General features: G+C 39.3%; 1 protein-coding gene across 3 annotated transcripts in view; it reads left to right on the top strand.

The window, feature by feature from the left end:
* Positions 1-14,121, top strand: part of IPO8 (importin 8) — a 46,461-nt gene extending 32,340 nt beyond the window's left edge. The window contains exons 22-26 of one of the 3 annotated variants that reach the window (XM_039570733.1): positions 4,438-4,643; positions 5,935-6,165; positions 6,839-6,955; positions 7,053-7,113; positions 7,648-7,659. In XM_039570733.1, the coding sequence (XP_039426667.1) occupies positions 4,438-4,643; positions 5,935-6,165; positions 6,839-6,955; positions 7,053-7,075 (577 nt within the window). In that variant the 3' untranslated portion in view covers positions 7,076-7,113; positions 7,648-7,659. Of the gene's footprint in view, positions 1-4,437; positions 4,698-5,934; positions 6,166-6,838; positions 6,956-7,052; positions 7,114-7,647 lie in introns of those variants that run through there. The other 2 variants (XM_039570732.1, XM_039570734.1) reach the window with 2 other exon arrangements.
* The last annotated feature ends 365 nt before the right edge of the window (positions 14,122-14,486 follow it).

Raw genomic sequence — 14,486 nt, 5'->3', positions numbered from 1 at the left:
CTGCTTCTAGAAGACCATTTGTTTTCTTAAGAGTATTAAAGGAGCCCCATATTCAGAGGCCTAACTGAACAGGAAAAGACAGAAATGCAAAAAAAATCTGTCGTTCTTGAAACCCTTTCTTGGGTCCACGCCTGCAGAGTTCATGTCTTCATCAGAGAGCAGTGGGCACCCTTATTTGTACAGTCCTTTTTCTCATCAGCTGCCATTTGCTGCTTTGGTTTACATTTAGATTAATTTCCATTAAGAGGCAGTTTTAGGCCCAAATTCAAATCATTTGGTTAACTCACAGATCCTGGAGAAATTGGACAAGATCAAAGTAGATCCACCTCCAGATGTGAAGGACCAGGTGAATCTTGCTGTCATTTCTTGGTCAGCCATGCAGGAAATCTGGGACTTGGTAGTAACAGTGGCTGTTCAAGATGCTTTGTCCACATAAATCTTACACTCTTATGTGTGAACACCCCATCCCTGGAAGTGTTCAAGGCCAGTCTGGATGGGGTTTTGAGCAACCTGGTCTAGTGGAAGGTGTCCCTGCCCGTGGCAGACTGGTTGGAACTAGATGACCTTTAGTTTAGGGTCCCTTCCAACCCAAACGATTCTATGATTCTATTTCTTTCTTCTGTTCCTGTGAAGTCTTAGTCCCCCTAGATCCTGCTCTGCCAGCTGTAGGGTTATGCATGGCTGCGCATGCTCAGGCTGGAGCCAATGGTGTTTGCCAGCAGAGTGCAGTATTTCTGGAGCAGCACATGTGAACACATGAGATGGAATCCATGGGAAAAACGGATGGGAAAAGCAGTTATAGTAAGATCAGTAGCTGTTCTTCCATGTTATTAAAACCATGGAAACTATTGAAAAAGTGTTACAAAGTTGGTATATTAAAAATTAGCCAGGCAAGGAGAACTCAGAACTCCTTGTAAGACTGTGCATAAATTCAGTATGTCATGGTGGATATCACGTCTGTGGTTTTGTGCTCATAGTGCCCATATGCTACAGGATATTGTATTTATTTCTAGATGTTTTCTACAATAACTTCACACTCGAAAGCCTTTTGCAGAAACATTTGTTCCTTACCTCTTTCTACCTTTTTCCTAACAGCTGAGGTTTGGGTGAAGCTTCTGCATGACTTACGCTTATTCTCATACTAAAAATTCTTCTGTGGTAGCTAGAGTGAAAGGAAAATCTAACTTGCTTCAAAAAACCCCTCAGTAAGTGATTTTGGGTTTTTTGAAGCTGCATAGGGTTATATATTTGATAGCAGTTTAAATAGTTAAAAATCCTAGATTTCTCCGAGTTCTATATAAAAATCCCAGTCTTATGTTGGTTCCAACTTTGCACCTAGAAGGAAATGGCTAATTATTTGCAGTTTGTCCAGGAACTAGATTGATATAATAGAAAGAAACTTGATTCTCGCATAAAGGAGCACAGCAAACCAGTAAAAAGAGCAGCTTAGCAATTTTTCTCTGAAATACTTTCAGCTTGGTTTAAAATCCAAAGATTTTAAAATCCTTTGTGCTGTATTAGAAGAAAGTGGCTTAGCAAGAAGAGGTCCTGCAGGTTCTGAAGACCACACACAGCTTGTTAAAAATAGACTTGGCTTGGAGTCGTGCGTTGCAGTGCTGTGTGTTGTGTGTTTAACACTCCAGGCTTGATAAACCATTGAGGAATAAGCAGAGTCCCTGATTGTTAGGGAGGGCTATTGTGTGCTTCTGAGCAAATAAGTACAGATCTCAAAGCACAAATTACTGAGGAGAATCATATCCAGGCTCCCTTGAGCAGATGGAAGGATGCTGAAATAATGAGCCTTTTGATAGCAATGGAATGGTCCTGAAGCCATTCTTTGCTATTATGAAAATATATAAAACTCTATTTGGCTTGTTCAGTCCTGTGGGTCCTTAATACAACTGGGGCATAGTAGAATACTGAACTTCAGGTAGGGCAGATGCTTTTCCTGCTGTTTGTCTCTGCTGGCAGGTGAAAGAAAAGGCTCTTTCTGGCTCAGGTTCACTAAAGATGGCTCAATGCCTCAATTTCTGCTGTCCTGCAGGGCCTTCTAATAACATGCATATTCTGAAGACGTGTTCATTCTTGCAACTTCTCTGTTTAGCTGCTTTAAAGTGGAGCATGACAAATATGCTGCGGGTTTTGGTCATTTGGGCTGCTTCCCAATGTTGACTCCCTTTCAAACAGCAGGGCTTCATTCTTGTACTTTGATTTGCTGTCCCAAAAAGATAATTTAATATGAAGCTAAGCCATTAATTACTAAGATTTTTTTACCTTTTACTGTTGCATTTTGCAATTGGCATTGTACAATGGCAGCTTTTTCAAATGTATGATAAAAAATAGTGCAAAGAGTTGTTAGCTACTCTGTGCAGGTGGCTGAAATTGCTTCTTTGTACATTTGGGTCTTGAAGAAATTTCATGGCTTCCCAGTATCAAGATGCAGGATTGAAGTCTTGTGCATAGATTACAGAGCTTTGGTCACACTTGGATGACAGTGCTGGCAAAAAGAGGAAGTAGAGATTTTTCCTTTTGCTCTTGCACTAAGGACAACTCTCCAAATAACAGCTATGCTTCATTTATAGGTAGCAGTATCTTTAGCTTGGCTTTTGGTCTGCAAAGTGTCAGCATGAGAGCAAATGGTTTGTTTTCAACACGCAGGAGTTAAGTCATTTCAGCTAAGAGGAGTAAGGGATTTATGTTGGGGTTTTTTTTATGAAAGCAGACTCTGTTCCTCTATCTCAGTCTCCCTGGCTGGTTTGTGTGCCCTCTTCTGTGTCCCATTCCACAGGTAAAGAAAGGATTATGGTTACAGGACACTCTTCACCTGATTGCACTTTGGTGCGTTTTTCAACACGTAACGAAGCAGCCAAACCCAGTGTGACAAAGTGTGTCATTTGATATGCTGCTTGACTTTGTTTTTCTTGGAAGGTCTGCTGTGATCATAATGTTCTGCGTAGTCATATATAATTTATTTTTGTTGTCAACTACTCTTTGAGAATGAATCACTTCAGTAAATCCTCACAGGACTAACAATGTGGGAGGTGTCATAAAATCCCTCTAGATCTCTAACCTTGTTTAAACACAAGTAAAGTTTAGAAAGCTGCAATACAGGATCACTTGTGTTACTTAAAGGATATAATAGTTCAGTAGCATGTTATATAGGAACTTTGGTTATGAAATGCTAAGCACTTCAAAATTATATTTCTGTAGCGGTTTTTGAAATGGTGGATTGAGCTGATTGTCCCCCTGTTAGTTTTATTGCAGTCTGTGGTGCCCATCTTATTTAATCTCTCTCAACTTGTATTCTCTTCATTCCAAAGTAAAACTGATTCACTAATGGAAGTATACCAAGAGTTTGGAGGATGGCCACTTTCTGCCAGCTCTGGAGGTTTGCTTGGTTTCTCTAGGTCTTGCTGGCACTACTTGTCCTGCAGAAGGCTTGCACAGGAGCCATCAGCATAAAAATGGAGTAGTTCAAACAAAAAAAGCTCCTCTCCAGCCCATAATGGCAGAATACTGTATTGTTAGCCCCAGGTTGAATACTTCTGATGTTTCCAGTAAAGGAGAACCAAAAGAGTATCTGCAGAGGCAGTTAGAGACTTTTTCCGTCTTGTTTGCAGAAACTTCTCTTTCTGGAAGTGAAAATCAATTCTTGAGTTTAAGAGCATAGATTCTTTCCCAGTTTCCTGACTATGGTCACATAAAAATCTTTCTGCTACTAATTTAATGAATTTCTTTCCCTTCAATTATCTGTAGTTTGTTTTACTGGAGGTCTACTCATTTGCAAGTTCCCACTTTGAGTATACTGCCAGTTACTCTTGATAAGGTGGAACTATTTCCCTGCTTTCTCTGGAGTTAGCAATGTGTCTCAAGTTAACATTAGAAATTGTATATTGAAATATGTATAAGACAGCCATTCTGATGGACTTCTAGTAATTTAATTTCAGCTATCCCTGGGGCATTCCATAAATACACCCTGCGATTCAATGCGTTCCTGCTTATCATTGCTCTTCACTAATAGTTTTTGCCAATTTCCGTCCCTGAAACAGTACTGCTATCAAAGCCAAGGCAAATTAATTTTCCATCCTATTTAATAATGATAATGTATGTCAAATGATTTATTAAAGACAAGATATTCTACATAATTATTAACCAGTATTTATTTAGCATTACAAATTTTGCATTTGGTAATCAGAAAAAGTTGCTTCAGGAATTTGACCAGTGCTTGAAAGATGTTTAATTGTTATGGGATGAGAACTTTCCAGTGGGAACTTGCATTCAGAAGAAAATAGTTTGTGTAGGATCTTTGAACATAGACTTTGAACATAGCATCTGAGACATTGTCTTCTGCCATGTCAAGCACCAGGACGTTAGTGTTCTCTATACATCCTTGCAGTGAAAATCTGGTTTTTGTCTAACAATTGTGTCTTGTTTCAGACTCCATGACAGAAAGATGTGTATAATAGGACTGAGCATCCTAATGGAATTGCAGAACCGACCACCTGCAGTGGATGCTGTGGCTGCCCAGATTGTTCCTTCAATCCTCCTCCTCTTCTTGGGCTTAAAACAAGTTTGCGCCTCACGGGAGCTCACAGAACATGAGGATCATGCTAAAGATGAAAAACACTTTGCAGAAGATAATGGTAAAATCTCCCCTTTTCACATTGTGGATTTTGTCTGGAATTAATTTAAAGGGGGTAAGAAATTGCAGTTCATTTTTAAGACTCATTAGTCTGCTGAAATAACTCGGCTTACTGGGTGCTTGAAATACCATCTTTGGTATTGAGTTGATTTTTCCTCCCAAAGCGTAATCAAAATGTTTCAAGGTGTAACAGCTAACATTTTGTGAAAGGGTCTGTTGGTTTAAGAGTAACTTGCAGGTCCACTCTTCTGGGTTGTAAATATTCTTCTCACATCGGAAGCAGGAATTTGCCAGGACTCCACTAGGCATATTCTTACTTCCTAGAAAGAAGCTGTTCCTACTACCCAACTGTTTGAAAGATCTTTTTCATTGAATTTTTGAAGGAGATCCTGACAGGTCTTCTTTGTCCAAATGGAATGTTGTTTGCAAAGTGGGGTTTGAGACAGCTGAGGTTCCTTGAGCACACAGGCCTCTAACCTCTGTGTCTGCCAGAAGAGAAAAAGCATCAAAGAATGCCTTACAGAGGGAATCATGGGGAGGGAATTATGCACAGCATTCCAGGCAAATCTGTTTGACAAGGAGTTGGAGATAGATGTTTAGAGGTGTGAAAATTAATTGGATGTAAACAGATTATGTAGTCCACTTGAATTTCACACAATGGAATTACAGAATTCTTCTCAATACATAGGAATACAGTATGGAAACAGCACAAATTTTCAAATCTCTGTCCTGTGATTCAGTCCCTGCTTGCTGCATCTATAGTCATTTAGAATTGCACATTGTAGTTGCATTTAATTCAGGGAGTCATAGTTTCATAAGCAGAATGGAAGGTAACGCCAACTTAATGTGTTGGTTTAAGTTGTTCAAATAAGGGAACACTGAAGAGTAGAAGGCAGACGGTGTACAGATGGATTTCTCATGGTTTTATGTACATTTGTGAATTCCACGCAAGTCTCTGTTTGTAATTTAAAAAGCAGAGTGCTGTTCCACTTCATGGAAGACATTTCCTTAAAATTTTTGGACCCTATAATTGCACAATGACTGCATAAATGAAAGAAGGAAAAGATGGCAGTTTCACATTCCTCAGGTCTGCGTAGAAACAAAAGTTTAACTGATCTTGAATGTAGGAAATGTTTTAAAAGCTTCATTTTTCCAAGGCTTCAAAGATTTTGGGGAAAGCGTGTCCCTTTTCCAGCCAAATCCTAAATTTACTAATTGTTTTTAATTCATAAGTCATTGTTTTCTTACAGTTTTTAAACTTTGTTTTGCAAAACATATCAATGCTTTTGCAGAAGAGATACCGAGCGATGAGGATGAGACAAATGAAGTGAGCCAGGCAATGCAAGAGAACCACGGTGGAGGAGGAGGTGGCAGTGCTGGAGGTGGAGAGGAAGAAGATGATGATGATGATGATGACTGGGATGAAGATGCATTGGAAGAGACTGCTCTTGAAGGGTTCAGCACACCTCTTGACCTTGAAAATGGTGTTGATGAATACCAGTTTTTTACACAAGCACTTCTAAGTATGTGTTTGCTGGTTGGCGGAATGATATAACATAGTGAAATTGGAGATGTTTATGGTCATCACTGGGAAAAACCCTTTTCTTTGTTACAAGTAATAGTTTAGATTACTGAAACTGGTAAATGTGATCTTGCTTTCTAATGTTAGTCCTAAGATTTTTTTGGCTTACAAGTGCTGCAAAAGACAAATTGGTAGCAAATACAGCCAGAGATTAATTCTCTTCACGTTCTCCCTCAGAATTTTTCAATCACAGCCTAAATAAGTGGGGCTTGGTCACTAGAGGGACTCCTGTATAGAGAAATATTTGTCACCTTCTAGATGTTAATGCGGAAATTATTTTCTCCCTTTCCTGTTTGACTAATCCTGTTGCTTTTAGTTTTCATATGAGTTTTAAACGAGAAGATTAAATTCACATTGTCCATGAATAGTGGCCACACAGTTCACTTTCTGTTTCAGAAAGCAGAGGATGCAGTTAAGTTCCTGAAAATGGATTGCCTCTGTTAACAGAGTGGGAATTCTGTGTGATGAAAACCGACAGGAATACTGATCATGTTTTGCAGTGCAGATTCTGTTTTAAAAAACCAACCAGAATATTCATATGTTTCATTTTGTTACTCTGAAATGAACTTGCGTGTAAACTGATGATCACTTTTCCTCCACTGCTGCTCTGACAGCGGTGCAGAGCCGGGACGCAGCCTGGTACCATTCCCTGACCGCGCCGTTGAGTGAGGATCAGAAGAAGCAGCTGCAGGAGATTTACACATTAGCAGAGCACCGGAGAACTGCTGCAGGTGAGTCACTTCCCTGGGCCCGTTCCAGCTGTTGCAGAGATGTTGGAAATGCTTCTAATCTGTAACAACCACCTCTGTGCTAATTGACGTTTTCTAGGAAGCGTGAGCAGGATATCATGATTACATTATTCCTTGCCTGGAAGTGTGTGTTATTCAGAGTAAGTTTACTGTTGTTTCTAATTAATTGCCTTCTCATTGACTTGTGCTGCTGTTAGAACAGGGTATGAACTAGTTTTACACAATCTGACATCTGAAATGAAGAACAAATTAAGGCAATATCTACCTGTCAGCCAGGTATTTGATGAGGATTACTATCAATTATTATGTGTTTAACAGCTTTGTAACTTTTTAACCACTCACATTGCCTTTGCAGTCAGTGTGAGATTTTAGGTGTATAGAAAACTTGCATCATGGAAAAAAAATTCAGATTTAGTCAAAAAGAATGCAGAACAGTGTAGCATAGACTGATTCTGTAAAGGATCAGTTTTTCAACTCTGTTGCAGAGGTGTGCACACTTATGCCTTTAGAGAAAATCTGATTGTAATTTATTCCTGTCATTGCATTTAGGGAATGAAATTTTGGCTCAGGTGGGGGTTTTTTCCATAACTTTGCATTCTTAGCTGAGCTGTATTGTCTCTGACAAAGGTGTTCGCTAGAGGCTATTTTTCATATCCTTTTTCTTTGAATTCTAGAGACTAAGACAGTAGAACAACAAAGTGGCTACACATTTGACAACAAAGGACTGATCACAGCATTTAACTTTGCTGGAAGTACTCCCGGTGGCAACTGAAGGACTGGCTACAAAGGTCAATGGGAAGGGTCTCATCATTACATTTTCTTGAAATCATCGTGACTTCTGAGTGATAGGGGAGGGTAATTTAATGCTGCTGAAGGTTTTCTGGAAAATAGCAGTGTGCTTCCCCCACCAGAATGTTCTTTCTAACCAGCTACTGTAATGTACAAATTCTTGTGGTGTTTTTATAATTTGATGGACTGAAAGGAGATGTTTGTCCTCAAGGAACCTGAATGACCGGGAGGGGCCAGGCTGCATCTAATTGAGTTGCACTTCTCAGGTTTTTGCTGTGCAGAATTGATAGATTCATATGGATAACAGTGCCTTCTGTTGTACATGGATTGCCTGAACAAATGGATTTTGGAGTGCATTATAATTTTTTAAGTGTAAGGACATTTCTTGATACACTGTAAGCCTTGGTTCCATGTTTTCCAATCACCTGCTTTTTACTGCTCGGTTTAATTGTTTGTTGGTTGCATACAAATTGCTGGATTCAAAATATTATCACACCTTCCCTATTTGGTGCAGACCAAATCTGTAGAAGAAGGTGTCTGTTGGAGTTGCAAAGCATACAAAGGGTCTTAACAAAATGGCAGATTTTCCCTTGATGCAGTAGTCTTTAACTTATTTCTCTTAGTCATGAATTCAACTCACTTGAGTTACAATGGCTTGCCTGGCAGGTGGCTACCCTAAATCTACATCAATATTAGCTCCTGCCTGGACAAGTGGTGTGGCCCTCTCACATAGATGTTCTACATGACAACTTATTTCTACTATTATTGATGAATATTGGATTATACATGGGATAATCTCTTCTGGTTTTATTCATTCATTACCATTCCAGTGGTAGTACTGAATAATGTGGTACAAAATACTTGCAATATTTTATTTATTTTGATAGAATGAACAGCTTCAAACTTACTTCTTACTGTTACACTCTGTGATTATATTTCTGGTCTGCATTGCAGTTGGTTATTCTTGCTCCATGCTGAAATTTATCTATCTGACAGACTTTTTTTCCTAAATTTTGGAGACTGGTTCCACCAGTGGAGGTTTAGACTAGATATTAGGAAAAATTTCCTCATGGGAGTGGTGGTCACACATTGTGACAGGTTGCCCAGAGAAGTGGGAAGAATCAACATCCCTGGAAGTGTTTAAACAACACGTGGACGTGGCACTTAGGGACAGGGTTTAGAAGTGAACACTGGGTTAACAGTTGTACTTGATGATCTTAGAGGTCTTTTCCAACCTAAAGAGTTCTATAGAACAAGGTGTTTGTGGGTAAGTTCATTTAGAGAGGAAGTGATAGCAGAACTAATTTGAATAGGTGCCCCTCCTTTAGGTCTATTGGGATGGCAGTGGTGTAGCACAAAGCAGTAGGGGTGCTTTAGAATGTGAACTTTGGATTGGAGATAAAATGTTTAGACCAGATTTTGTCTCTATGTGTTAATTTCTTTATGATTTAAAAATATTTATCAAGCAATTTTAAACACATACTGATAATCTGTTTCTTTACAGCAGGGTCCCAAATAAAAAGTCAAAGCCTTTTCCATACACCATCAAATTTTCCATAACTACAGTAAATTACAGACTGCTGGCCCTGTGCAGTGCTGAAGCTTTCATTTGTCATTCTGGTTGAGTCTGATAAATCTGAAGCACTCTCTGCCTTGGCTTGTGGAAAAAGCCAGAGGATCTCAGCATGTTCCTTTGGGAATTTTCCTAGCCTGGCAGCAGTGGGGCAGAAGGTTCCCTACGCTTTCCTGTTTCCTGCACCTTTGTGTCAGACTCTATGGCTGTTCTGTGCTGCTGCTTCCTTTTTCTTTTTTTTGCCCTCCTCTCCCCAGCAGCTGCAGAATAAAGTTGGCCTGGTTCATGGAGGTTTTTCACTGATGCTACTTAGTCAATAGCAGCAGTGAAAATGTCTTGCTTTTAGGCCTGTTCCACATGCAGAAAACTGTGAGAATTCCAGGGTCTGTATTTCCAAAAGGGAACAATATGCTGACCTGCACTGGACAGGCTCTTTAAAGGTAAAGCAGCAAGAGGGCCAGGATATCCTTTATTTTGAATGTCAGATTATGAAAATTACAGGTCACTTTTGCTAATTTAGGCCTTGGGGTGTATTGACTGAGACACTAAGTAGGAAAGCATTCCATCCAGTTTTTTGGGGAGTTTATCGGAAACCACAGAAGTTTTGAAATCATTCACAAATATAAGGAATGGCTTCTGGAAGTTAAGGGCATTGATGACTTCTCTCCTACCTGTCTATTGCAGTTAGGTATTAGGCAGGTAAACAGTTTAAGCCCTTTATTATTTTATTAAAAGAAACAAAATTGTCAAGTTGGGTTTCTTTCAAAGCCCATTTGCCTTCTCTACACTGGCCTGCAGAGTAGAAGGTGGATTTATTTTTCTTCTGCTAATGATGTTGCTTGCACAGTCACTGGCTATTATTTAGGAGTTGATGTGTTCAAGGTAAAATCTGCTTTTGCATAGCATTATCTTGGTGTCACTCAGCTGAACTATGGCTGCTCCCTAGTTCTGCTTCTTGTATACTTTTCAAATCAACTGCCAAGAAAATTTCAGCCAGATGTTTTGTACAAGAGTTTAATCAGCAGCGTGGAGTCGGGAATCTTTGTTGTCTATTTTGCAGTGGGGTCAGAGATGTCTGAGGGAATGGCATGTAAAAAGGTTAAATGCCTTTCCCTTCCCAGAAGATTCATGAGCAAATGTTTCTCCTGGCAAAAGCAAATGTTAATTATTTTATTCCTTTTTTTTGAAAAGGGTTTTCATCCAAAATGATTTATTGGGCTCTAGCCTCCACTTCAACATGTGGTTCTCTTTTAACATGATAAATACCCATTTGTACATGATCATAAATAGGTAATGGATTTTAGGTGTTTCTTTCTGAGCTGTGTCCAGCTTTGTACTACATTAAAGGGAGAGTAACACAAATATGCATTTACTGTCTCACTTTGAAGCCAAAGTAATCATGGAATATCAGATACCAGCACTGCCAACCAAGCACGATGTATTTGCCATTGGAAGGACAGAGAATCATGAATATATTGCAAAATAAGACAAAGGCTGATAACTGGTGACTTATGTTGCCCTGAGCCCATATTCCCAAAGTGTAAAGATGATCCATATGGGCCCCACAGTGGCTTTACATACGAAATTGATGTTATGGGGGTTATAATCATAGCAACTGTGAACTTACATAAGCTGCTTTTCCAGATAAAATTAACTGATCCTGGGCATTGAACTGCATATGCTGTTTTGTCACTTGTGAAAGGAAAATAAGAATTGCCACATGTTTTGGCTGCCTCTTTTTGCTCTCTCTAGTTAAGCATTGAAGTACATGGCTTTCATTACAAAGCAGAATCTTTAATCACAATGGCCAGCTCCAGGAAGAGTGCAGAATATCAAGCTGAGGAGAAGGTTAAAAAACCCCAAACCTCAACAATCACTCAAAACCTACATGTGCACAGTCTGACTGAAATAAATCTGCTTTGGGAGTATAAGTCAAAATATGTAAAGAATGCTACACAAAATGATATTGTGAGATTCTTTGCTTTAGGGAGAAAGGGTGCCTGTGGGGTGTCAGGGAGCCATGAAATGCTCTGCTTTAGGATATGTCCTTTGCCTGTGAAGTCCTGGGAGTCTGTGGCTCTAGATTCCATCGTATATTGTAGAGGAGAAATGGTAGGACAGTAGAGGATTTTTTTTTCTTATTACAAAGCCACAGTCTATCTTGAGACTTTAGTGAGCCAAAGGAATTGTAGACAACATGAATGATTAACTGTCCTGTTTCCAGAATACTTTTCTGTCTTTCTCTTCCTTCCATTTCTTCTTTTGTCAGCCACAGTGTTATTGGATATTTCAGGGAGTTTTCAAAATACCTGAAAAGGTAAACCTTAAACAATTTTTATAAAATCTCTTTTTCTTGAAGCAATGCAATTCATCAGTTGCATTTCTCTGTGTAGAACAGTCTCTCATTGGACATACACAGATGATACAGAACTTCAAAAGCCCCTCACATGTGCCTGTGGCTCGATGAGCCTCTTTGTGATTTACTCCTTAATACGGGCGCTTTGAAATCCCCACACCTTGTACTGAAATTTGCCCAAAGGATAGGCAAAAATGCACTATGTAATGAAGTACCCAGTCCTCATTTTGAGATATGCCCCAGTCTGTCGTTAATATTTGGCAGTCTGGTGGTCAGTTCCTCAAGGATCTCTGTCTCTGATTGAGGACATTCTTCAAGTCCAAGAGACTGTCTCTGCAGGTGGACGGAGAATCAATTTTCCCTCACTGCAGGAAAGTATACAGCAGGCATGAATTTCTTGATCTTAGGAGTGAAAATACCATTCTTTTCTCTGGGATATCAGATTTTACCCCAGCTGGGTGTGATACGGTAGAGATGCATGTTCCCATTGTTTTTAAGGAAGCCAGACACTATTCCAGATACTAGGAAGTCTCAGCATAAAACCGTATCGTAAAAAGGATATATGAACAGATCAAGCTACTTGGTGCTTTGGACACTTCTTCCACTGCTACTACTTTTGTAAAACCAGTCAGGGAAAACCAGTGTAAAATGAAAGAAAATTAAAACAGTGCTTGGGCACTAGACAGGCAGAAACTTTTCTGGCCTGTGAATCCAATTCCTATACTCACTGCAAATACACTCAGATACTCCTCAAATATGATATGCATCATCTGTATGGATGTCAGTACCGAGACTCTGACAGCCGTTAATGAGAGGTGAAGACTTAATGTGATTTTTCTCTGGCAGAAATCAGATGCATCCCTTTAAAAAGTCTGTAAACTGCTTGTCCTGGCTGATATGCAATCACCAACATGAGAGCTCAGTAGGATTAGAATATTTCTTAAAGATTATCAGCATATCTCCTAAAGGGCTACTGAAAGTGCTCTTTGTCTGGGGAGGTGGCAGATGAACTACTCTTGGACTAGAAGAGTTTTGGGGAACACCAGAGAGAATCTGCAGACATACGGAGTGGTGATGAATTGGGAAAGGATCTATCTAAATTGAGGTGATGCACTTGATATGATTGAGATCTGCAGCATTCCCAGTGTTGCCTAGATCTTCTAGAGAAGCATCCAAGAACTTTGTCCCATGCCTTCCTTTGGGAAGAGAATGTGCTTGGGCAGCCCCAAATTTGGTGCCATGCTTTGAACTTGAGATCAGAAAACGATTTTGAGTACAAGTTGTTCATAACAGAAAAATGAGGTGGAAGTGTATATTAATACTAGAATTCTCTTTGTAGGCTGTATAGAGATTCACAATTTAAGTGCTTGGCTGTGTTCATGGTGGAATAGGAGGTGAACTTTCAGATACATGCATTTCTCCAATGTGAATACAACAATGTCAGCTGCAGGATTCACCTGAGAGTGTGTTGGTCAGGGGCTGCCTGCTGGACCATCTGGATTATGTTACATGAAATGAAATGCAAAAACTGTGAAACTACTTGGTAGTTAAAGCTGTTGAGCAACAAAAATTTTCTTGAAATGAGATTTTAATATTATTCTCAGGTATGTTTTAATTTTCATGTTTCGTGCCCTTATACAAAATGCAAAATTACTGCATAACTTCGAGGCCTGTTCCTTTTTCACTGAACTGTTTACCACTGAAGGTGTTGATCCAAGAATTGTTCCTCGTTTCTGGGTATTTTCAATGTGTTTGTTAGTGAAGTTTCACATACCCATCTTTCACCATTTTTCATGCACAGAGATCTTGGAAATGAACTTAACAAAAGGAAGAACGGTGCTTTGAAAAGAGAAGACTATGCATAAGCAGGTTATTTTTAGAAACCAGAAGAACTATGGCCTCTGAAGAAAATACAAAACAATAAATACTTACACAAAAGTGCATGAGGTAAAGAAATTAATGTAAGACAATATAAGCAAGACACGTTCTTTGATCACAGCTGTAATGTTTATTTTTTATTTTTCATTGCCAAACAATGTGTGACACTTGCTTTTGATTGCATGTGCTGTTGGAATAACGCCTAACTTAAATCACGTGAAATGTTTTGGGGGCTCAAAAAGAGACCAAAGAGACCATGCACATTTCTTTTGATATTAAAAGCAAAGAGATGAGCCCATGACTGCTGTGACTGGAGGGAGCCTGCTATGTGCTACATTAGCAGATTGAATTGCAGGATCATCACCTTTGTAAAAAGCCTGAAATACTAAACTGTGGGTTGGCTTTGAGGGTAAGAATTGACAAATGCAAAGCATGCATTGATGTCAAGAAGAACCTCTTCCTAGCTTAAAGAATTCTGTACAGTGTTCTCTTAAGCTGTGCTGAATTTGCTTTAAAAACAGTAATAAATCTTATTGCTTAGGTCGAATGTTACATCTGTTGTGCATTTATATGGAAAGAATAATATTTCTTAAAAAAATGTAACATGCCACCTACCAAGGAGCCAAATCTCGTTTTATAGCTGCTTTTCATACAGCCATAAAACTTTTTTGCAAGAACACCCGAGAATTAATTTTAAACAAATGTGTGCGTTATCCAGAGTTAATGTATGCATTTGTGTAGCAGTGTGTTTGTTAATCCCTGACTCATGAAAGCAACTGTTCACTTACACACGTTGGCTGTGAAAGAACATAACTGATGGTTGAGGCAGAACACCCAAACACAGTTCTCAACATCGACAGTCATCTGCACCAAAGCTTGGGCCAGTCTTCTGTGCATGGAATTCATAAAGAAGATAC

This window comes from Corvus cornix, chromosome 1A (assembly GCF_000738735.6).
Source record: "Corvus cornix cornix isolate S_Up_H32 chromosome 1A, ASM73873v5, whole genome shotgun sequence".
NCBI classification, from domain to species: domain Eukaryota; kingdom Metazoa; phylum Chordata; class Aves; order Passeriformes; family Corvidae; genus Corvus; species Corvus cornix.
The sequence above is the reverse complement of the archived record's forward strand: the minus strand, read 5'-3'. Positions and strand labels throughout refer to the sequence as shown.